General features: G+C 40.7%; 1 protein-coding gene across 3 annotated transcripts in view; it reads right to left on the bottom strand.

Annotated features, from left to right (window-relative positions):
• MYO5C (myosin VC) overlaps positions 1 to 26,147 on the bottom strand; it is an 84,938-nt gene continuing 58,791 nt past the window's right edge. For all 3 annotated transcript variants that reach the window (XM_069982774.1, XM_069982766.1, XM_069982783.1), the window contains 12 exons: positions 24,295 to 24,388; positions 18,441 to 18,504; positions 13,630 to 13,726; positions 12,959 to 13,046; positions 12,774 to 12,872; positions 11,743 to 11,897; positions 9,732 to 9,821; positions 8,259 to 8,409; positions 7,892 to 8,174; positions 4,024 to 4,198; positions 2,786 to 2,866; positions 1 to 1,107 (listed from right to left, as the gene is read on the bottom strand). In XM_069982774.1, the coding sequence (XP_069838875.1) occupies positions 955 to 1,107; positions 2,786 to 2,866; positions 4,024 to 4,198; positions 7,892 to 8,174; positions 8,259 to 8,409; positions 9,732 to 9,821; positions 11,743 to 11,897; positions 12,774 to 12,872; positions 12,959 to 13,046; positions 13,630 to 13,726; positions 18,441 to 18,504; positions 24,295 to 24,388 (1,530 nt within the window). In that variant the 3' untranslated portion in view covers positions 1 to 954. The remainder of the gene's footprint in view (positions 1,108 to 2,785; positions 2,867 to 4,023; positions 4,199 to 7,891; positions 8,175 to 8,258; positions 8,410 to 9,731; positions 9,822 to 11,742; positions 11,898 to 12,773; positions 12,873 to 12,958; positions 13,047 to 13,629; positions 13,727 to 18,440; positions 18,505 to 24,294; positions 24,389 to 26,147) is intronic.

Here is a 26,147-nt window from a genome sequence, read left to right as displayed (position 1 = left end):
TTTGTTCAAGTAAAAAGTGTCCTTTTATCAACTGTATTAAGTGGGCGTAACCTCGCGGCATTAGCGCAACTTAGCCCCGCCCACAACAGCACCGTTGACCCCACCCCCTTGACGCCCATTGGTTGGCCGACGTAAAGGGGGTGTGGTCTAGAGCTTTTGGCCAGCCTGTTCCAATGGCCGGAGAGGGGGTGGGCGTTGTGGGCGGGGCTAAGTGGCGCTAATGCCGCAAGGCCCCACCCACTTAACACAATCTGCAGTTGATAAAAGATTACTTTTTACTTGAACAAGCACCATGACGTATAATATAAAATACGGTATGAAAACCGCTAAATTTACACCTGTGTAGAGATGTCAGAATACAAAAAGGAGGTGACAGTGTCACTTTAAGACACTGGCCAGATAGAGGGCATAAGAGGGGGCAGTAGAAGAATTTTAATAGTAAGTTGGAGTACAGGAGCATTGGTTATTGGGTACAGATTTGACCCTGGGCCCAGGAAATACAAGCTAAAATTCTGCTAGAAAATACTTGTTATTGGCTTCATTTCTGAAAATATCAAGCACCAAGTTAACCTTCATTTACACCATCCATTACTGTACTACTTACATGGCTAAAATCGTTGTATAGATTTTAGATTAAAAACACTTTTTTTGAGTCTCAACATTACCATTTGTGATCCTCCTGAACCCTGTGCAATATAAATAACAGCCTTAATCCATCATACTGGGACAAAATCTTTATATTCTCCTGTTCTTTTGGGTTTGTAATAAAAGTATGTATTTTCTCAGGAACCTTCCACCTATTAAATTCTTGGAACAATAAGATAATAACATTAATTTTACAACCCCTACATTACAAAATATCTAACTATAGAACAGTAGGCGGTTTATCCAGAGAAGAATTCCTGTGAGGCCTGTACAAGTTCTGTGCCTAGAGCCTGTGGTGCCGTATATATTCTACATCCTCTTAAGGAAGCCAAGCTTGAGGCTGCTGGGAATCTGGATGGTTTCTAGCGCATGGGGAGATGGGCTGAATGGGAACGTCACTTGGAAAAGGTATTTGCTGTCCACCATTAATTGTGATCCATCTTCTCGACTGGTTAGCATGGACTAGAGGAATGAAGTAAAAATAAAGATAATTATAAAAATAAGTTAAGAATATAACTATGAATAAAATAAAAATTTCTACCTAAAAAAGTTGTACTTTCAAACTGAGTATAATTCATCAAAGAACTAAATTCAATCATTTGATAGTGTTGGTGAGGTCTGCACTGATAGGTTTAACATCTTTTCAAATTCATTCCTGGCTTGGGCTTTATATCTTTGGCAGATAATCTGTCATAATCTTTCTGTGTAAATGGACCCTAAATTACAGATAAATAGTATACATAGAGGCTATTTTTTGGACTTTTACCAACTACTTTCTAATTTTACCGGCCGTAGTGCGAACCGCGAATATACGCACGTAGTTTTGAGGTTGATGCGTTCGCTTGAAAGTATACGATATACGCCCGCACAATGCACACTACGTATGAGCTTACGGCCGGATCGTATACGGCGCCGTGAAAAATGAACAAGACCATTGTTTGAGGACGGAAATGTTGAAACTCACGGCCGTGGATTTCCATGCGGTCCCGTACGGAGTACTTATTTCAGCCAAATTGAACTTGATTTTTCGATCCAAAAGGTTCTGTGTGGTTTACGGGGCTGGGCAAAGATTTCCAAGTAAATGACCTGCCTCAGATCGCTTCGACACAAGCTAGAGAAGCATAACTGTACTGCGGGCGTATGTTCGCGATTCGTACACATCCGGCCGCATGTCTATTTTTCCCACGCCAGTAGTTTCAGCAGTGGCGGCGTACAAAATGCGGCCGGACTCATACGCAGTGTGAACATAGCCTAACAAAGCATTCTTATGCACAATATGGCCACCTATAAGGCAGTAGGTTGGCAAGTTCTGTATAAACATTTGCTCATCTAATATACAGAAGGCAAACTACAAACTGAAGACATTATATTTGCACCTGGCAAAACGTTTTACAGACTTTTATGAAGCCATTAATGAGTGTAAAGGATGATGGGAGATGGCAGGTTACTGTAGTTTACATGCTGCCACACTTGAGTAGTTGTCTTAGTTTTTACTGCACCTGCACATAAAAGACAACTGACATAGTGAGCATGATCCACTTACAAAATACATGACATTGCTGCATGGCAGTATTTAGGTGTTTCAGTAAAATTAAGCATTTTCACCAAAACCCATTGGTATCACGTAGGGAAGTGCTTCTCAAACTGTGAGGCACCCCCTAGCTGTTGGTGAGGCACAGCTGGGGAGGAACTTTTCACAAAGGTGACTATACATTGCGCTGTTCGTTCTCCAGCTGTAACAATCTCTGGTTTAGTAACATATATGACTCATTTTGTTCCTATTTTGATAATAAAGAGTATAGAAGACAAATGAAGAGTAGATTGAGCAATATTTTTTTTTTTTGCATTGACTTCCACCACAGAGCCTCATAGTTGCCCCGTGTAATAGGGGCTTATGAAATCTTGCCTTTAGGGGATAGATTCCACTTTTTCTATCTCCATCTGGATCCTGAAACCTCTTTACCTACTATATTAGTGAACTATGTTGTTGTAACAACCTCACCGAATTTAATGTTGAAGAAAATGCTCCTTATCACATAGGAAAACATGTTCATAGGTAAAAAATAAAAAAGGGAGGTCCATGAAATATCCTCAAATAAAATGTTAAATCAGTCTGCATACCGCTCCTCGCATGCCTTACCTGAACTTTACGAACAAATGAGGGTGTTACTCGTTTCTCAAAATCATCAATGGGAGTGTATGAGTTCAGTATCTTAACAATCTGGAATTGAATAATAAAACAAACAAGGCAATTAAACCCCCCAAATAATTTTTTTTGAAGCTAGATACTGACATTGTTTTGTTTTTTTCTTTTTTTATTCTATTTTTTTTTTTTGTAGAATATTATGTGGGCACCAAACTTGCCAAGTTGTTTTTAACAACATTTAGAGATTTTCTTTACAGCAGGCCCCAAGGATATAGGCAACTATAGTCTGGAGACCCATTGATATGAATAGGAATGGTATCTGGGCATGCTCTGTGACCCATGCTGAGGTCATACCACGGGAGGGGGGGGGGGCTTACCTGTGAGAATAGAACAGATGTCAGCATATTATTAGGCATAATGGTCAGAAGGCAACAGCAAGATTTCAAGATTATTTTTAGATTTACAGTATTTTACAAAATATGTTTAACATGAAACATTGATTTAAACAATAGGTCCTTTTCAGATAAACCTTTTTGGTGACATGATATCAGTTTATATAGTAGTAAAATGTTACTAATCAAGCTCAGTTCTTTCAGTTTACAAGATTTGACTGTTCAGATTATATAATTTCAATGCACTATACTCCTCTAAGGTATAACGGTTCCCATATACGTTATACTTTTATCTGCCGTCAGTATAAGGTGTACTGGCCTCTCCCGACCAATTGATGATGTCGGTGGGGATTGGAGTAGCCAGTTCAGCTTGACTGCGATTAACACTCCCCATAGAAAACAAGAAAGCTCCTGTGTATGGGTTGGACGGTAGTCGCACGGGAGCGATAACTGACGTCTGAATGATTGTATTTTATTTGTGTTTCTGTGTACAGTCCTATAGTAGTTACTGTAGATTGTAAACTGCATCACAAGGCTGTGGACTGACTGGCTGCTAGGCTCAGGTGAAGTGGCATCACAGTGGATATAGTGTGACTGCATAGAGAATCTGTAATGGAGCAGAGAACTGGGCTGCAGGGCTGGAACAAGTATTTTTCAAGAAATATTCTGCACCGCATATCCATCTACTGTAGTGTCCATGTCTTAGGACTGTGCTAAGGGGCAATTCTTTAATGTTATTTAGGAATCTTGGAGCAGGCACCATTTAATTGTTTCCCATTTTAAAACAGAAAAAAAATAAAGAAACCTCAATAATAAAATAAGTTTAGAGACTAACATTACCTGGACTGTAGAAAGTGCAGTGCATCGCTCACATATTTCTTTGGCGTCTTCGTCTTTGATTTTTTTAACCTGTAATAACCATGCTGCTTGGGAAAGCGGTTCTAGGGTTTCTTTGGCTGCACTTCCATGCAGATTCTTCCCTTGCAGCCATTCCTCCAGATAGCTTATATTACATCTAATAAAGAATAATAACAAACGTGATTCAGAATATTTCTTGTAAGTAGCAATGAATAGAAGATCGCAAGTGGGGCTATCTAGCAGCCAACTGAAATGCATTATGCTCCCCTGCTCCCCTAAGCTAGGTTTACACAGACGCAGAATACTAGATGAGATCTCACCAACAAGCTACAGAAAAAAATCTACAGAAACTCAACATGTAAATTTTTGTCAAAAATACAGATTAGTTGCAGATTACAGGGGATGTGTCACCTGTGATTTTCTTTTACTGATTAGAGTCAAATACTAAAAAGTTCTTCTTTTCAAATTTTCTGATGGTAACCTTTTAATTTCATAATTTTTACATTGTTATGGGGCAGCCATCTTGCCTGAGCTGTTTTTTTAACAGCATCTAGTGACATGCTTTATGACAAGTCTCATGGACATAGACAACAATAGACACTCTGTTCCCTTGAGATGAATGTGAAACATTACTAAGCATACTCTCTGACCTTTGAAAAGGTCATTCCACAGGGAGCTGCTATTGTCTTGTTATAATGTTATCTATCTACTGGTGTCACATGTCGCTGTAATGCTGTACAGATTACTTTACAGCAGCCTCCTCCTACAGGCAGAACAGGAAGTCTCATCTTAGTTTTGGCCTCAGTGGTAAGAATGAATATTGCAAGATCTTTTATAAGATTATTTTATAATATGGAGAGAAAAATGGAAAATTTGAAAAAAATTCTTTAAAAATCTGTTTAACATAAAAAAATTGATTTAAACAATTGGTAATTTTCTCATGACACAGTCCCTTTAAATCCACTGCAAAATATGCAAGAGTGGATATTTTTGAGTATAGACTTGTATGCCTCTCTTTTAAAGGGGTACTCTGGCACTTTAAAACTTTTAATATACTGCTAAAGCTTTGGCTGCCCAGGCATGATGGGAATTGTAGTTTTGCAACAGCTGGAGGGCCGAAGGTTCCCCTTCCCTGGTCTAGAACTTGCATGCAATTACAATACAGACAACCTGTATGATTGTTATGAGGCTCTCCCCTTTCCTAATAAGAAGTCTAAACACCCACACTCTCGATTTCTATAGATACGGGAATTGTTACAAAACAAGGGATGAATCATCACAAAGAATCCCCATTGTTTTATTATGAGCTAATATTAGAGTTTCTGGTTCATATTTGATGTACACTATGGAACACTATTTTCTATGTAATGTTTACTGTATTTATATTAGAAATATAGAAGAAAAATACCAATTGGTCCATCTTATCTGTCCTATTACATTGGTGTCTTAGTGGAAATACCTATTGATTCATTAAAACTTTGTTTATAATATCACTGAAATGGAAATATTAATACCCATAATAATTGTAAGTCCAGCTCTTACCTGATGTACAATGCCCCTAGTGCATGGATATGGAGCACAGCACAATGGCAACAAATATAGAGAAATCCAGCACAATCGGGTTCCTCTGCATAAAACTTCTTTTAGTATAAAAATCCACATCCATGGGACATAATAAGCAAAAAATCTGATACAGTAAGGCTAGAACGCCTAAATCATAGATAGATTTATGATTAACGTTTTCTAGCCTAAATGCATTAGACTGTCCAATAAAAGCAAAGCTTATGCAGAGGAACCCTTATTATGCTAGACTTCTCTATTCATGTTGTAAATATTAATACAGCGTGTATAGTAATTTACCAAGAGAATTCTGGGAGTTCCACAATAAAACACAAACACATATACAGTACAGACCAAAAGTTTGGACACACCTTCTCATTCAAAGAGTTTTCTGTATTTTCATGACTATGAAAACTGTAGATTCACACTGAAGGCATCAAAACTATGAATTAACACATGTGGAATTATATTCTTATGAAAAAAGTGTGAAACAACTGAAAATACGTCTTATATTCTAGGTTCTTCAAAGTAGCGGCCTTTTGCTTTGATTACTGCCTTGCACACTCTTGGCATTCTCTTGATGAGCTTTAAGCTGTAGTCTCCGGAAATAGTTTTCCAACAGTGTTGAAGGAGTTCCCAGAGATGCTTAGCACTTGTTGGCCCTTTTGCCTTCACTCTGGTCACCTGGTGACTGTGGAGGCCAGGTCATCTAGCGTAGAGACCCATCACTCCCCTTCTTGGTCAAATAGCCCTTACACAGCCTGGAGGTGTGTTTGGGGTCATTGTCCTGTTTAAAAATAAATGATGGTCCACATAAACGCCAACCGGATGGAATAGCCTGCTGCTGCAAGATGCTGTGGTGGCCATGCTGGTTCAGTATGCCTTCAATTTTGAATAAATCCCCAACAGTGTCACCAGCAAAGCACCCCCACACCATCACACCTCCTCCTCCATGCTTCACGGTGGGAACCAGGCATGTACAGTCCATCTGTTCACCTTTGGTGTTGCACAAAGACACAAGGGTTGGAACCAAAGATCTAAAATTTTGACTCATCGGACCAAAGCACAGATTTCCACTGGTCTAATGTCCATTCCTTATGTTCTTTAGCCTAAACAAGTCTCTTCTGCCTGTTGCCTGTCCTTAGCAGTGGTTTCCTAGCAGCTATTTTACCATGAAGGCTGCTGCACAAAGTCTCCTCTTACCAGTTGTTGTAGAGATGTTTCTGCTGCTAGAACTCTATGGAGGACATTTATTAAGTCGGACTTATAAATGTCCCCGCATCTCCGGCGCTACGGAGTCCGCTCCCTCCGTTCCGCCCCCTTCACATCCGCCCCCCGGCGTACCCGTCGGAAAGTGCCGATTTGCGAATATTTTATTCGCAAATCGGCCATTTGCGGATAAAATATTGCGCAAATCTGCAATTTCCGCCGAAAACCCCTGGACCGCACGATGATACAAGTCCCCCTATGTGCCATTAACCTGCTATCTAATCTGAGCTGCTGGTAACCTGTGATTTCTGAGGTTGGTGTCTTGGATGAACGTATCCTCCTCCACAGCAGAGGTGACTCTTGGTCTTCTTTTCCTGGGGCGGTCCTCAAGTCAGCCAGTTTCTTTGTAGAAATTGATGGTTTTTGCAACTGCACTTGGGGACACTTTCAAAGTCTTCCTAATTTTTCGGACTGTCTGACCTTCATTTCTTAAAGTAATGATGACCACTCGTTTTTCTTTACTTAGCTGCTTTTTTCTTGCCATAATACAAATTCTAACAGTCTATTCAGAAAGACTATCGGCTGTGTAGCCACCTGACTTCTGCATAACACAATTTATGGTCCCGACTGCATTTATAAGGCAAGAAATCCCACTTATTACAACTTACAGGGCACACATACCTCTGAAGTGAAAACCATTTCCGGTGACTACCACTTGAAGCTCATCAAGAAAATGCCAAGAGTGTGCAAAGCAGTATTTAAAGCAAAAGGTGGCTACTTTGAAGAACCTAGAATATAACACATATTTTCACTTTTTTTGTTAAGTATATAGCTCCACATATGTTAATTCATAGTATTTGATGAATTCAGTGTGAATCTACAATTTTCATAGTCATGAAAATACAGAAAACTCTTTGAATGAGAAGGTGTGTCCAAACTTTTGGTCTGTACTGTATATCATATTTATACATTTATGAAGCTATTCATGCAGGCATCCATAAACTTGGCTTCAGTGATACAAGCTCATATACCTTTCACGTTTGTTTCTGGTACCCACATTCAACACAAATGACATTCATACCTTATCTGCATTCCTTTTCTACAAGAGCACATGTCTTTGCGCAGGAAAAGACTATTCAGAGTGACCGTGGAAATGAGGAAGAATAATTGCTTTACTGTCTGCTTCTGAAGCTCAGGGTCCATGCCATGCTGGCACATGGTAGTGTAAAAGTAACTCAGCTGCTGTAGTATTGAAGTCATGGTGTATGCATCAGTATCGTCTATACTGGAAGAACGCTTGCGGAATCCTGTAGGCTTTGCCACTGATATCCCATGGAGACTTTCATATTCCAGCATTCCAGGTACTAGAACACAATATATGTTACTAGACTCTACAATACAGTCTGATTGCTTCTTCTAGTGGTTTATCATTCAGCGGTTTTACTTACCAATCATAGGTTGTAGATTGTTCTCTATCACAGTGATAAACTGGTGGTAGATACGAATAGCCAAGTCACTGATTATCTGCCTGTATTCTGACAAGTCAAAGTTTTTCAGACAGTTCTTATTCTGAAGTGGCACATTGTATTTCATAAACTCCTGCAAGTAATACATATAAGAAATATAGAAGTTACCTTCATATGCAGACTTTGCTGTCAACATTGTACTATTGCCTGGTAGTGACATATGAAAGCGAATTCATAAAAAGAATAGGAAAGGGAAATAAGAACCATCTAGGCTACACACATAACAATGTAACCAGTGATGTATTTCTTTCAGCTGTAACAATGTGTAATATGCTAAGCATTAAGTGGCAGTATCAAGCAGTATCAACTGCAAAAGGTTCAGAGCTGTATTTAAATGGAACAAATCAGCCCAAATGTGCCCTGCAGCTGCACAGTAGCTCTATACCCTATTGCAGGGAACCATATCAGCACAAATTTCATATGCTAAAGAGATGTTTTGGTGCACTGGGGGTGGTGCTACCCCAGGACCACAGCAAGCCTGCCCCTTCTAATTTGTATATATCTGGCGCTCTGCAGTAATGAACACTGGAGTGACTTCACTGCAGAGCCTCACCGCAATATTCATTAGAAGGGGCTGGCAGGCCAGGGCGGACAGTGCATTGAGAGCCCTGAGGATTCATGTAAGTAAATTACCTTCATCCCCAGTGCCCTGTGTGCTATAGGGACACATCTGTAGGTTAGATGCTGTATAACAGACGTGTCAAACTCAGGCCCTCCAGCTGTTTTAAAACTACAATCCCCATCATGCCTGGACAGCCAAAGCTAAAGAGTTTGACATCCCTGATGTATAACACTTTGGGTATATTCACATGTAGTGGATTTCTTCGCTGTGATAGATTTGCAATGGATTTCTGCTGCAGGTTTTCCGAACCAATTTTGTCTCGAATTTACGCACAAATATGCATTGACATAGTTTTGATCTAAAACCTGCTCCGCAGGTCAATTTTTGCACACATTCCCAGTTACAAAGTCTGATTTCAGGGCCCACTATAAACCCTGAAGTCCACAGTCATCTGCCAAGTGAATAAGTATAGAGACCTGTTCTCAAAATGAAGAGTGCCCCTGACTCATGATTGACATGTTACTGAGTTCTATAGCTGAACAACTCCTTTATTATTAACTAGTTATATAGAAAAAGTAACAGAAAACAGAAAAGTGTAATTGATTATAAAGGCAATGTTCTCTCTATAGATTTATCATTTATGAGCAATTTCAGTTTAAATATGGAACAGAAAACTGTTAGCAAATCCCCTGTGGCTCGCATAGGTGGATATAAGCCAAGAGACGGTTCAGCTGACATGGGAGCATTGAGCTGTACAGTAACAGCAGTTCTTATTCACTCGCACAACTTTTCAAGTTCATATTTGCATAAATAAGGTGTGAGGTGCAACTTACCTCTTCTCCACTGTACTGTTTCAAACAGTTAAGGAAGTGATGGACGTTGGACAACCAGAAAGACAACATTTCAAAATCATCTGTGTGTTCCTAAAGTATGACAGAGAAGGAAACAAAAATATTAATTTATAGATTACATACATCCACATTAAATACATCCACTGAAGTAACTGAAGAGTATTAGGACATAATTTAGATTCAGAATTAACTTAATTTCTTTTGATTTGGAATGTGGGCATGTTCTGGTGTGCCCAGATTCCAAATCACCATAGCTGACAATGTAAAGTGCGACAGGAGCTGCACTTTACATTGTCTGCTCTGTCAGTCGTGTAAAACCCAAAAACTTCACTGAAGTAACTGAAGAGTATTATGATATAATTTGGATTCAGAAATCTAGGAGCTATTGCATCAAGAATTTGTTATTAATGGATCTGAATGAACGACTTACATATCCTAATGGATCCTAAGGTCAGGTTCACACAGCGTATCACACAGACATGTCACAGAACAGCTCATGTCTGTGACGTTCACACCGGCCAGTACTGCAGTACCGGCCAGATGAATTTCATTTCTTTTGTTTTGGAATGCGGGCACGTTCAGGTGTGCCTGCTTTCCAAATCACTATAGCCAACAATGTTAAAGGGGTTATCCAGCACTACAAAAACATGGAAACTTTCTTCCAGAGACAGCCCCACTCTTGTCTCCAGCTTGGGCGGGGCTTTGTTTCTCAGTTCCATTGAAGTGAATGGAGCTTAATTGCAAACCGCACCTGAACTGGAGACAACAGTCGTGTTGTCTCTGGAGGAAAGTGGCCATGTTTTTGTAGCACTGGATAACCCCTTTAAGTGCGTCCGGAGCCGTACTTTACAATGTCTGCTCTGTCAGTCTTGTGCTGCCGCTATTTAATGAATAGCAGATGCGCAAAACCGACATGTCAGTTTTTTGTGCGGCCGCTTGGAATCCCAGCCGGAGTGTATACTATGTGTATACACTCGGGCCGGGATTCCATAGTAATCAATGTGATCAGTAATAACTGCAACTACGGCTGTTGTTTAATGAAATTATACGCTGTGTGAACCTAATGCTGTATACAGCAGCTCCTGCTTTGGAGAACTTATATGGCTATCCATTTATTTTCACTGGGTGGCATGAAATAGCGGCATGGGGCCAGCATGCGAAAAGTGTCCAGATGGGACAACCCATTCAACAATAATGAGATTCCATAGGTTGCTGTTTTTTTATTTGGTAGAACCTTATTGTTGACTGTACTGTTTGACCAATTAAAGGCAATAAGGAACCTAAATTAATAAATCCACCTAAGTCTGGGTTCACACTGCATTTTTGTGTATATTTCACTGTTTTCATTTCAATAAAGTTTTTTGTTTTTTTACTAAATGTTAACAGAAATAAGAAAAAGAAAATAGAAGAAAAACTATAATGTGATCAGTGTGAGCCTTATTTTACAATTATCCTACAGTAGTCTATCAGTTTTCCTTACTCCCACAAAATCAATTGAGTTGAATTGGTAAGTTACATATAGTTGAAATTTTTTGGGTAGAAGGCAAGTGGGAAGAGCATACAATAACAATAATTCATCCTATAATGTGCAATATGCCAGAATAAAAATAATATACAATGCAGGAGGAAGTGGAAAGGTATGCAAGCAGTCCCAACCTAACCCTACCCCACATGTTCCCCACAGTGAGTACTGACTTCCTTAGGGTTGTCGTTAAAAGTTTTTAATTTTTTTTTTGTGTTGGTCTTTAATAAAGATTTTTATGTTTTTTTTAACATATTAGAGATCCATTTTTTTTTGTTTCTGCCCAGGCTTGTTTTGTTTTGTATAGTCATTGTACAGTCACTCTCACACACCTACAGTACCTTTTATTGTGCCCTCCTATTTTTGTTGACTAATTTTTATAGTTGGAAAAGCTGTTAAACCTGCTAAATTAATACAACAACATATGATATTCAGAGACTTCTATGACCTATGGCAGGATGTATATCTCACCTTTATTACTTGCTTAATGCCATTGATAGAGGCATTCATCAAAGATTTGATTCTCTCTGCATCATTGATATAGTCAGCATACCTCACACACATGAAAAGGATGTGAGCTGGAAGCCCTGGTATCATATTCACCACAACACCTCTTGGCTTAATATCTATTATAAGGGAAAAAATAAAAGGTATGAGTTACAAAACACAGCTCTAGTGACTGAAATAATCTACACAGAACGACAGCTCTAGTGACTGAAATAATCTACACAGAACGACACCACAAGTTCTGTGGTATAACATTATGATCACATAGAAGCAAAGAAGAGGTTTTCTAGCATATCCAAGGGTGACTATAAAAAACAGCTTTATCGTAGCATCATTGCAACATATAAAACACACGACCACTATAGCCAATGTGTCTTTGACATGATAAAGGACCAGAAGGGTCCAAAACACATTGGTGTTAGTGGTCCTGTTTTTATACTCCTGGTGGGACATTTATTAAGACTGGTGTACTCGTAAACAGGTCTTAAATTAGGCCCCCTCCCATTCACCCCACTGGATTCACTATGGGGCGCACCCCTACTAAAACTGCTGACAAATTGCCTTAAAGGGAACCTGTCACCCCCCGAGCTGGGGTGACAGGCTCCCGACCCCCCGTTAGAGCCCCATATACTTACCTAATCCCGCCGGGTCCCGCTTCTGGAGGTGGTCGGGTGACGGAGATCTCAGCCGCTGCAGCCCGGCGCGCGCGCTGAGAGATGAGTCCAACGCTCATAGAGAATGACGGAGCGCTGGACTCTCCTGTCATTCTCTATGGGTGTTGGACTCATCTCTCAGCGCGCGTGCCGGGCTGCAGCGGCTGAGATCTCCGTCACCCGACCATCTTCAGAAGCGAGACCCAGCGGGATTAGGTAAGTATAGGGGGCTCTAACGGGGGTCGGGAGCCTGTCACCCCGGCACGGGGGGTGACAGGTTCCCTTTAAACTCTTTGTTTACTATACTAACATCCATCTTACTACATACATGGTTTTACATACCCAGAATTAGATTGCCAATGAGTTTAGCTTCATCTTCTGGGGAGAATTCCAACATTCCCAAGTAATCCTTGAAAACACTGGGCACATTTGTTTGGTTTTCTGTGAGACAATGTATTTCTCATATTAATTATACAACCTCAGCATGATACACACATATAATAGTAGCTGCTCTATACAATACACACCTGTATCCATGCTCTTTGTGAGAGCTTTAATCTGATCTTGGAGCTTTTTAATGATTCTGTCCTTTTTATCCACCTGTTCTTCATAATCCTGGATAAGAAGGAGATGTATGTAAATTGCAGTCTCTACTACCATACACCAATTTTACTCACAACAACATAGGTGGCCGCCAATATGGATTTCCCAGCTCAACCAGTATAGAGCAAAAGGATAATGTCTATACCAGGGGTCTCAAACTCGCGGCCCTCCAGCTGTTGCAAAACTACAAATACCATCATGCCTGGGATAGCCAAAGCTTGCTTTGGCTGTCCCAGGCATGATGGAAATTGTAGTTTTGCAACAGCTGGAGGGCCGCGAGTTTGAGACCCCTGGTCTATACCAAAGAAAGAGAATCTGCAATACTGTTGGCTGATTTAGGAAATGAAGTGCTTCTTCTGCTTCAATATTATGCTATAAATTAAAGTGGTACTCTGGAGCAAAAAAAGTAGTTTTTTTAATCAACTGGTGCCAGAAAGTTATACAGGTTTGTAAATGACTTCTTTTTTTAAACAAACTCGTCTTCTAGTACTTATCAGCTGCTGTATGCCCTACAGGAAGACATGTATCCTTTCCAGTCTGACACAATTCTCTATTTTATTCCTGGGTTCCCTTTTAAGCATTTAGACAAATATACCTCAATATAGATTTCATTTTCCTTTGACAAAAGAATTCCATCCTCCTTGCCAATCAGTTCTTCATTTTCCAGGTGTTCTGTATGTCTCCTTTTGAGCCTGAAATAACAGCAGTTACTGGCATACTGTACTATTCTATGCTTGTTCAAGTGGCAACAGTAAAACATGGGCTCATATACCAAGTTCATTGCAAAGGTGGAAACCCTGTCACTTTAGAAAAGATTGAAAGTACAGTCTTATATAGAAGAGACATCTAGATTTATCACAGATTTGTCATGCTCAGCAAGGTATTTACAGCTGGAAAGTCTGAGACAAGCAGAACTATAATAAACCACTGCTAAAGCTTATGAGGATATACAGTACACATCCAGACTGCTTGGTTCAGACAGCACTGAGATTGAGCATTTCTCCAATTGTCTTAAAATCTGCTCCCATCCCATTAAAGCAGTGTCTATACCAGAATTATGAAGGAAAGAGTCTCAGTATGGAAAAAGTGATGACAAAATAAGTGTGACTAAGTTACGCTGAATGACCTGTTATTGTCACAAAATGTTCTACTAATGTTATGTAACACAGCTCCACCTCAAGGTTTTTCAGGCTGATCTGGTACTTTACTGCTAAGGTGATATAACCAGCTGTCAATATAACTATACATATATGCATACAACTATACAGTATATGAATCCTTTATTTATTAGTAGTATTTAAAAACCAGTGTGAACATAATCTATGGTCACTGGGTACAAAGTAACAAAATAAGGCTATGTTAACACATCACAGGAAATGTATCATTTGTGACACACTTTCTCCTTTATGCTAGTTTCAATTGCACTAAATTTATTGAATTGTTGCATGTATGTATGTATGTATGATGTATTTGCGTATGTCTTTATGCCCTTCTTTATTTTGTGGCTTGTGTGCCACCTACTGAGTGGGCTTAAAAGGGTATTCCCATGTAAAAAAAAACAAAAAAAAAAACAATACAATACTTAAAGAGTACCTATCATTAAAAATAACTTTTGACATTTCATCAGGTATGTCAAAGGTTATTGATCGCAGTGGGTCTCACTGCAGAGACCCGCTGTGGACAGTAACTATAGCTGGTAAGAGAGTATAGTGGTTGTGCCATCCACTCCACGGCCGCTCGATAATTTTGACATTGTCGCCCCATACTTACAGTACATTATCAGAATTAGTCAATCAGAAGTTACAGCCCGGCTAAAGCTCCTTACCATAGTGGTTCTTAGCAGTGAGACCTGCTGCGCTCAATAATATTTGACATGTCTGATGATATGTCAAAAGTTATTTTTAGTGACAGGTATGCATTTAAACTTGTAGGGCTTGTCCAGTAAAATAATTTAGCAAATACAATCGTTTAGCAAAGTTGCCTCCTTCTCCTGATATGTTGCTGCACTTTTCCTCCCCTTATTGACAGCTCACTGTCTAGGATACTAACCACCCCTCTGCTATAAAAGCAATGGTCTGGCTGGTGTATATATAGCTATAAAGTAGATGAATAGAGATAAAGGGGGAGATTTATCAACTTAGTGTAAAAGTAGACTTGTCTTAGTTGCCCCTAGCAACATCAGATTCCACCTTTCATTTTTCAAAGAATCTGTGGGGAATGAAAAGTGGAATCTGATTGGTTGTTAGGGGCAACTAAGACAATTCTACTTTACACCAGTTTGATAAATCTCCCCCATAGTGTATATACTGTATAACATATAATTATTTATACTATAGCTATATATCAGCCAGACCACTGCTTTTAGAGTGCTAGTTGGTAATCTAGAAAACAAGATGTCAGCAATAGGAGGAAAATATCAGCATATCAGTTAGGAGGCAAGTTTGTTAAAATAATGAGTTTGCTAAATATTTAACTTGATGAGCCCTACAAGATTAAAGTGGAACTCTGGGTAAACTTAAGAAAAGGGGCAGTGGGTAGCTCACGCAGTGTCCCCACTCATGTGTCATAACAACCCACAGGAGCTACCCACTCAGCTAATCAGTGACTACAGAGGTGTCCCGCCTGGGTGACTGAACAGGGCAGTGACATCACAGGACTGGGAAATACAGGAAGGCAGACAATGACAGTGAGCAGTAGAGCTGCAGCTGTGGCACCAGGACAGGTAAGTGTAACTTGATTGTTATGTTCCCTTCACCTTCTGCCCTCCCTGGTTACTTAAGTTTGCCCAGAGTAACCCATTAACTTTGTTAGTTGTGATGGAAGTATCCCTTCAAAAAATTGTGAACAATTTGTATATACAAATAGGGCCAGAAATATTTGGACAGTGACACAATTTTCGCGAGTTGGGCTATGGAAATGAAACCTCTACAACAGAATTCAAGTGCAGATTGTAACGTTTAATTTGAAGGGTTGAACAAAAATATCTGATAGAAAATGTAGGAATTGTACACATTTCTTTACAAACACTCCATACTTTAGGAGCTCAAAAGTAATTGGACAAATAAACATACCCCAAAGAAAATATATATATTTTTTTCAATATTTTGTTGCGAATCCTTTGGAGGCAATCACTGCCTTAAGTCTGGAACCCATGGACATCACCAAACGCTGGGTTTCCTCCTTCTTAATGCTTTGCCAGGCCTTTACAGCCGCAGCCTTCAGGTCTTGCTTGTTTGTGGGTCTTTCCGTCTTAAGGGTACAAACCCACTTGACGTATTTGCTGCGTGAATCAGTCTTAAAAATAAGCAGGCAAAACGCAGGTTGGCTTTATACAATTGTTCTGCGTTAAAATACGCAATTGCGTATTTTTGACGCGCGAAGCTTGTTGTTAGCAAAGCATCAGTTGTTAACAACCTGTGCGAAAAACGCATGTAGCTTCACGCTTCAAAAATGCGCAATTGCGTATTTTAACACAGAACAATTGTTTAAAGCCAACCTGCGTTTTGCCTGCTTATTTTTAAGACTGATTCACGCAGCAAATACGTCAAGTGGGTTTGTACCCTAAGTCTGGATTTGAGCAAGTGAAATGCATGCTCAATTGGGTTAAGATCTGATGATTGTCTTGGCCATTGCAGAATGTTCCACTTTTTTGCACTCATGAACTCCTGGGTAGATTTGGCTGTATGCTTGGGGTCATTGTCCATCTGTACTATGAAGCGCCGTCCGATCAACTTTGCAGCATTTGGCTTAATTTGGGCTGAAAGTATATCCCGGTACACTTCAGAATTCATCCGGCTACTCTTGTCTGCTGTTATGTCATCAATAAACACAAGTGACCCAGTGCCATTGAAAGCCATGCATGCCCATGCCCTCACGTTGCCTTCACCAAGTTTTATGTGGATGTGGTGTGCCTTGGATCATGTGCCCTTCCCTTTCTTCTCCAAACTTTTTTCTTCCCATCATTCTGGTCCAGGTTGATCTTTGTCTCATCTGTCGATAGAATACTTTTCCAGAACTGAGCTGGCTTCTTGAGGTGTTTTTCGGCAAATTTAACTCTGGCCTGTCTATTTTTGGAATTGATGAATGGTTTGCATCTAGATGTGAACCCTTTGTATTTACTTTCATGGAGTCTTCTCTTTACTGTTGACTTAGAGACAGATACACCTACTTCCCTGAGAGTGTTCTGGACAGCTGATGTTGTGAACGGGTTTTTCTTCACCAAAGAAAGTATGCGGCGATCATCCACCACTGTTGTCTTCCATGGACGCCCAGGCCTTTTTGAGTTCCCAAGCTCACCAGTCAATTCCTTTTTTTTTTTTAGAATGTACCCGACTGTTGATTTTACTACTCCAAGCATGTCTGCTATCTCTCTGATGGAGTTTTTCTTTTTTTTTCAGCCTCAGGATGTTCTGCTTCACCTCAATTGAGAGTTCCTTTGACCGCATGTTGTCTGGTCACAGCAACAGCTTCCAAATGCAAAACCACACACCTGGAATCAACCCCAGACCTTTTAACTACTTCATTGATTACAGGTTAATGAGGGAGACGCCTTCAGAGTTAATTGCAGCCCTTAGAGTCCATTGTCCAATTACTTTTGGTCCCTCGAAAAAGAGGAGGCTATGCATTACAGAGCCATGATTCCTAAACCCTTTCTCCGATTTGGATGTGGAAAATCTCATATTGCAGCTGGGAGTGTGCACTTTCAGCCCATATTATATATATAATTGTATTTCTAAACATGTTTTTGTAAACAGCTAAAATAACAAAACTTGTGTCACTGTCCAAATATTTCTGGTCCTAACTGTATGTCAAAGGACCTCTTTTGGGCAATTTTTGTCTACAAAATAAGATTTTTTTTAGGAGGTAAGTTTGAGACATATTTTGCCTTTAAAGTTAGACGGTTATTGAGGCTTAATATGGGTATCAAAATACAGTGTGCACTTAGCCTACAAGTTACGTGGTAACAGAATAATAATAATAATAACAAGTGCCATGACTCAGCGGTCAGCACTGCTGTGTTACATTACTGAAGTTGTGGCTTTGATTCCTAGTAGGGAAACAAATTTATGTAGTATGTATGTTGTTTTTGTGTTTGTGTGGGTTCTCTCCCTACCTCTATGAATATACTTTCGGGTCAATTAGATTCTTAGGAAATTGTTCTTTGTGAAACCCACTGGGGACAGGGACTTGTATATTTCCATGTGAAACCCAGCAATGTTCTACAGAAGCTTTTCCATGTGCAAACATAAAAAGGGAGACTTTTCTAGTTTTCTGGCACAAGGATGGATAGAGAGATACTGATAACTTTACTCTGATATTATATTACAGCATTGTGAACAAGGAATGTGGCCATCAGGAGTACACTGTGTACACTGGAAACCTGCTGCATTGTTGATACTGACTTACTTCTGAGACAGGTCATCTTCCTCCTGCTGGTAATTTTTATGGTTGGGTATTTTTTCACCTTTGTCTGCAATGTTCATTGTAATCAGCATCATATATGTCATGAAAGATAAGAGTTGCATTATGGTTTTAGGCATTACACTTTTTTTTTGCAAAGACAAACATTTAGTTATGGCAACAAACCTTGAAATATAGAGATAGATAGAGATAGAGGAAGCGATGTTACATCATGGTAACAACTAAAAATAATAATACTAAAATAATACTAATCCTAGCAGATACATATTTTTTCTTGCAGAAAAATCCAATAACATCTGCCTGATGCCAGGCTCCCACGTGCTATTTTGGTTGGTGTATAGTCAGTATTTTTAGGCAAAACAGGCAGAGAGAAACAGTATACTGGAAAGTGTACCTATTTCTATGTTTTAGACACACTCCTCATTTTGGCTAAAAATACTGACCACCTATATATGGATGAGTGAGTTGCTCATTTGAGCCTGGTTACAATCCATCTTTGAATATCTATTTTGATTTTGTTACCTGTGGCATTAATGAGAGCCAAGTATTCTTCTAGCTAATGTTTGTTCACTATCCCAGCACTGATGTCTCCCCATAAACCCTTCTTTTTACAGGAGAAACACATCACAGCCCCATGCATTTTATTAGTTTGTTTGATCTGGGAACTTGTTGGGCGGTTGTCTGAGTTCCAGTGATATAATACAGTGATATGTTCTTATTGTGCAAAAAAAAGAGGCAGTGGAGCCTCATTTAAGAGTCTCAAAACACAGGGCTAGCCAGATATCCCTCCGGGAAGGACCCAGCCAAGGGGCAGCTCCTGTTAGGAAGCCACCAAAACCACCATATTAAGTGGCCCTATAAGTCAATGTAATGACAAAAACCAAGGCCAGGTATCCATCCACAGACAGCTGTTTTGGGGTGTTGCCCCTCATCAGTGTGGAGCAGGATTCTTGCTAGGTGGGATCAATGCCTAGTAAAGCCCTAAGAGAAAGAGACCAGCTAAAGATAACACTGCCTGGTGCTGGTTAAAGCACTCAGTGACATTCTAGGTGCATTGCTCCCTGTGAAACATGAATATGCAAAAAAAGAGAGCCCGTCGAGCCTCATTTAAGAGTCTTGAAACACAGGAATGGCCAGTTATCCCTCCAGGAAGGGCCCAGCCAGGGGGTGGCTCCTGTAGGCAGGGCCGGCGTTAGGGGGGGGCAAAGTAGGCACTTGCCCAGGGCCCCCATCCCCCAGGGGCCCCCTAGCTCCTTCCTTCATTAGTGGAGCAGGAAGCAGAGCAGCACAAGCAGCTCCCCTGCTCCACTAATGAACGAAGGAGCTGAGCTGTGAGGACGGAGCGCCCCTCCTGCAGAGCTGCCTGTGCCCTACAGAAGAGGAGGAACGGCAAGCCCAGGTAAAGAAATAGAGGGGGGGGGTGTTAGAGGGTCACGGAGACTGGGGGCGGGACTTGCGGCCAGGGGGCGGTGCTTACGGCCGCGGGTGGGCGGAGCCTCGGGTGTCTTTATAAAACAGTAACCCCCTCCCCATATACTAGCCTAGCGAACAGTATACAGGAAGGGGGCAGGGGATCTTGTATGATGCAGTCCCCCCTTCCACCATATACTGTTCAGGGCCCTCCTCCCTCTGTATCTATCATCTATGGGCACCAGGCCCTGAGCAGTACATGATGGAGGTGGGTGCTGAATCACACAGTATCCTGTATGATAAAGTACCCCCATATCTCTCCTCTGCTCTACTACTACCCCCAATACTACTCCTAATACTGCTCTACTATTACCCCCAATACTACTCTAATACTGCCCTATTACCCCCAATAGTGCCCTACTACTACCCCAATACTACTCCTAATACTGCCCTACTATTACCCCCAATACTACTCTTAATACTGCCCTACTATTACCCCCAATAGTGCCCTACTACTACCCCAATACTACTCCTAATACTGCCCTACTATTACCCCCAATACTACTCCTAATATTGCTCTACTACTACCCCCAATAGTGCCCTACTACTACCACCATCAATACTACTCCTAATACTGCCCTACTACTACCCCCAATAGTGCCCTACTATTACCCCCAATACTACTCCTAATACTGCTCTACTACTCCGAATACTACTCCTAATACTGCTCTACTATTACCCCCAATAGTGCCCTACTACTACCCCCAATACTACTCCTAATACTGCCCTACTACTACCCCCAATAGTGCCCTACTACTACCACCATCAATACTACTCCTAATACTGCTCTACTACCCCCAATAGTGCCCTACTACTACCACCATCAATACTACTCCTAATACTGCTCTACTACCCCCAATAGTGCCCTACTACTACCACCATCAATACTACTCCTAATACTGCTCTACTACTACCCCCAATAGTGCCCTACTACTACCACCATCAATACTACTCCTAATACTGCTCTACTACTACCCCCAATAGTGCCCTACTACTACCACCATCAATACTACTCCTAATACTGCTCTACTACTACCCCCAATAGTGCCTTACTACTACCCCAATACTACTCCTAATACTGCCCTACTACTACCCCCAGTAGTGCCCTACTACTACCCCCAATACTACTCCTAATATTGCTCTACTACTACCCCCAATAGTGCCCTACTATTACCCCCAATACTACTCCTAATACTGCCCTACTACTACCCCCAATAGTGCCCTACTATTACCCCCAATACTACTCCAAATACTGCCCCCCAATACTGCCCTACTACTACCCCCAATACTACTCCCAATACTGCTCTACTACTACCACAAATACTGCCCTACTACTACCCCAATACTACTCCTAATACTGCTCTACTACTACTCCCAATACTGCCCTACTACTACTCCTAATACTGCTCTACTACTACCCCCAATACTGCTCTACTACTACCCCCATACTGCCCTACTACTACCCCCAATACTACTCCTAATACTGCTCTACTACTACCCCCAATACTGCTATACTACTACCCCCATACTGCCCTACTACTACCCCCAATACTACTCCTAATACTGCTCTACTACTACCCCAATACTGCTCTACTACTACCCCCAATACTGCTCTACTACTACCCCCAATACTGCTCTACTACTACCCCCAATACTGCTCTACTACTACCCCCAATACTGCTCTACTACCATTGCTATTATTACCTCCACTCCTGATACTACTACTACTCCCAAAACTGCTACTCCCCTTATCTACTACTACACCCCTCATCTTATATGCTTCTACTATTGCTACACCCCTTATCCACTATGCCTATACTACTACACCCATCAAAAAATAAATAAAAAAAATCGAGAAAAGAAAAAACGAGATTTTATTTTTTGCCCACATCACCCCAGCCCTAGGAGATGCTATGTGCTGGGGGCGGGGGGGGGGGGGGGGGCATTTAACTATCAGTGGAGATGCTATCTGCTGAGGGGGCAACTATCAGTGGAGATGCTATGTGCTGGGGGGGGGGGGGGCGGGAACAGGGGAGATGCTATGTGCTGGGGGGGGGGGGTAACTATCAGGGGAGCTGCTATCTGCTGAGGGGGCAACTATCAGGGGGCTAGCTAACAGGTGTAAAACCTACAGTGAGATGCCTCCTATATTGGTGGATACTACATACTGGGTGGTGGAGGTAACTACCAGAAGAATTACCTACAGAGGGATACCGACTATATGTACTATGGAGGCACAGAGGGACCTATCTACTATATAGGGCACAGAGGGGTCTTATTTAAGGTCACAGAAGATCACCCCACCTCGAGCAGCGCGCCAACCGCTGACAAAAAAGTATCGGGACCTTAAATTGCTGCTACAATGTTTTAGCATTTGGGGCCCCACCTTCAACTTTGCCCAGGGCCACATTTTGTCTAAAACCGGCCCTGCCTGTAGGGAAACCACCAAAGCCACCATATTAAGTGGCCCTATGTTCTTATTGTGTATGGTTTAGTAAGAAATCATGATCACTGACTCCATATATAAATTAAATATGCAGAGCTAATATACATAGATGAAAAGATTACTCTTAAAGAGGTTGGCTACTTTACAGTAAAATTGTTCATTGTACATTATTAGTAAGTTTACCTCCCTCCTCCAGGCCCTGCACGGTGTGCTGCCCTGTTCTATGGTGAGTCTATCTATAACATGTCCGACTTGGAGGAGCATGTGAAAATACTGTACACTGAACAATTTTACTATAAAGTGGCCAAGCCCTTTAAAAGTAATATATGTATCACATTAGCTCTGTATCTTGCATTTTTATATGGCCTCAGTGATCATGCTTTCTTATAATATCCTATACACAATAAGAAGTGTAAGAAGAGGTCTAGAAATGTGATCTGAGCACAACTTCATCTAAGTCACCTCCACCTCCATGTTTTGCTTTGTTGCTTTTATTTTTTGTATGTGGGTGTTATAGGACATGGTATCAGAAGTCTATAGCTGCCATAGTTTTCCAGCAGTGGACAAGCTTCCAGGGGAACAGATTATCTGAACAAGAGCAAAAACCAAAATATGTAATGTAACAGGCGGGTGTTCTGTGGTCTATATACCACATACGTGAGTAGCCTTTCAGTATCAATAGCCATTACATTAATAGGTTAAGATTGCTCTGTTAGGAACTGCTGCATTTCACTTACTAAGTCTTCATTAAAGGGGAACTCCGGATAAGAAAAAATTGTTTTCTATTAAAAGTACATTAAAAGTTATATAGATGTGTCTATACAATGTATTACTGTATCTGTACAGTTCTGCCACACTGGTAGCTGATAGAAATCCAGGAAGTGAAAAAAATGGCCTCTGTGCCAATTCACATTGTCTTCTGCTCCTTCTGCAATATTCCATGCCTCTGTCTCACATTGTGTGTTTGCTGAGGACAGGCTGATGATGCAGACAGGGGGCAGGACGTGATGTCACAGGAGGCGGGGCTGGACCCCCCAATCCCCTGAGTGATCACCCATCTCTGAATGGCCAGAAGCAGGTGCAGCACTATTTTTACTGATTGTGATGGGTGGAGGCTGTGATGGTCAGATGAGGGAAAGCATTGCATTCTGGGAACTGATCAACCAGGACGAACAGAAACACAAAATAGAACCAAAACCCCCCCAAACAAATGGATTTTTGGTAGTTTCAAAACTGGGATAGACAGGTGAGTAATGCTATATGCTTCTGCAGAAGTTTCATTTTTTTTTAACCTCTACCTGGAGTTCCCCTTTAATATGACGGACTGCACTATGCTACGTTAGGCACCATGAAATAAAGCAGCAACTAGTCCACAGCTTGGAAGTGGAGAGACCCCAGTGACATCCGGGGCACAAGCAGTGTCAGCAGTTTGTGTGATAATCTGAGTTGTATTGTAATAACATTATGCATCTTTAGGCTGCGTTCACACTACGTATATTTCAGTCAGTATATGTATATTTCAGTCAGTATATTTCAGTCAGTATTGCAACCAAAACCAGGAGTGGATTAAAAACACAGAAAGGATCTGTTCACACAATGTTGAAATTGAGTGGATGGCCGCCATTTAATGGCAAATATTTGCTGTTATTTTAGAACAACGGCTGTTATATTGAAATAATGGCCGTTATTTACTGTTATATGGCGGCCATCCACTCAATTTCACCATTGTGTGAACAGATCCTTTCTGTGTTTTTAATCCACTCCTGGTTTTGGTTGCAATACTGACTGAAATATACTGACTGAAATATACGTTGTGTGAACGCAGCCTTATTGTAGACATGTTTTATAAATCATTCACTCTGGAAAATGTGTAAAAAATTTAAACAATTGATGTTATACATAGGACACATAGTTGTACAGTACCTGTCATTTTCATATTCTGTTCATAAAGACAACCTTGAAGATCCATGTTTTCCTTCTCAAGATCAGAGATCTTAGTGTTGAGAGATGCTATAATCTTGAAGGCAAAAAAGAAATCTCATTACATGGAATATGTCGGCATTTCTATGTAACATTTTTCAGCTGTATTCTATATATAATGACAGGGATTATTTCTGGCTTAGTCTACATCAGATAGTGAAGGCTTAGAGATAGTGAAGGATAGAGAAGGCTTTTGCAGTTCACTATAAACTTATATATTTATATGATTTCATGTAAGAACCATGTTAAACGGTTCAGACTTTCCATATAGGTGAGAAAGTTGTCAGGTGGTTTAGCTAACAGTTATCTCTCCCTATTCCCCCATAAGCATTGGAAACAGTATGAGGAGTAAGTGGCTGACAGAAACTTCAGACTACAGGGGATCTCCAAGGAACAAAAAGGGATCAGACATAGTGACATCCAACATTAGAGTAGAGTGTGGGGTATGGAAGGTGTTCTTTCGACACCATATGGATATTCCAACCCTGTAAAGTAATGAAATATTGCAAGGACAACAAACAACACTGTGGTCTCTTCATTCTTTATATCAGTTGGCATCTCAGAAATCATGAAGTAATATCATATCCTAGAGATATGTAATAACTTTATAAGATGGGAATACCCACTTGAAGTTTATGGTCATCTTCTAATATTATGACACATATGGCATAATGCTTTTTGGTAAGAGCCTAATTTAGGTGAACCCTGCTGATTCCAGTGGCACTGTGGGGCATTCATGTAAGGGAATAGGGTCATGATATATTCCTTGCCAAAAGGTAGGAGTGTCATTGCAAAGTCTTTGGAGATATTGCAGCACTCAACTGGCATTCTACCTTCCTTATTCTAAAGAGTTTTTTGGAGGTCTCAGCAGTATGGTTCCTGTGATCCGGAAGAGGCATATCCTAGCCTGAGATACCCTTTACTTATTCTCAAATCACTGACTGAAAGGGTATGCATACAACCTTAACCCTGCATTGAGATGAAGGCTTGAAATTTAATGTCCCATTCTTTGCTCAGGAAGATAACAATCAAAAATTTGGGTGATGGTATATAAAATAAAAAATGGAAAGCCATCCAGACTCTTCTGATACTGAACAGCATATACAGGTGGCAGAAAAAGATCAGTTTTCCAATCTGAACTTTTTTCTGATCACTGAGGTTGCACTCCAGGGACCCTCAAACAGAATGGTGGTTGCTACTCCCTCAACTCAACTGCAGTGATGAGAAGTATGAATTGATCAGTGATCAGGCATGTGCTGTGCCTTTCTATTAACTGTGTATGAGGCTAATGGAAATGACAGTACTCTGCTCAGCTGCTTGTCAAATTAAAATAGGAAGAGATGTATATTATCACTTATGTTGCTAAACCCAATGTACCATATGATCTGCTGTGATAATTGATTCTCCATTGGAGCCTCAAACAACTGACGGCTGCCTCACCAGTGCGCCCTGCCTCATAAGATGCACTATTCTAGACCATATGATTTCTTGAACATCTAAAAGATATCTCCTTGTCCCTACTTCAAAAAATATTTCACCATCATTCCTTTAGTAATTCATGAAAGACTCCGCCTTTCCAGATATAGCAACTTCAGAGGAACTATGAAACCCCGGTGGTTTGGTTGTGACATTTAGGGCTTGTCTGCTTCTTCCTGTAACATCTGTAACTTCACAAATTCAACTCATTGAGTAGATTTTAAAGTAAAAATGCAGACATCTGTACCTCTATACACAGGCTTGACTTATCTAACTAAAGACGACCATAGTTACATCATCAGACCACACACACAAAGAAT

Source organism: Dendropsophus ebraccatus, chromosome 1, assembly GCF_027789765.1.
Source record: "Dendropsophus ebraccatus isolate aDenEbr1 chromosome 1, aDenEbr1.pat, whole genome shotgun sequence".
NCBI classification, from domain to species: domain Eukaryota; kingdom Metazoa; phylum Chordata; class Amphibia; order Anura; family Hylidae; genus Dendropsophus; species Dendropsophus ebraccatus.
Note: the sequence above shows the minus strand (reverse complement) of the source record. Positions and strands in the feature narration are given on the sequence as shown.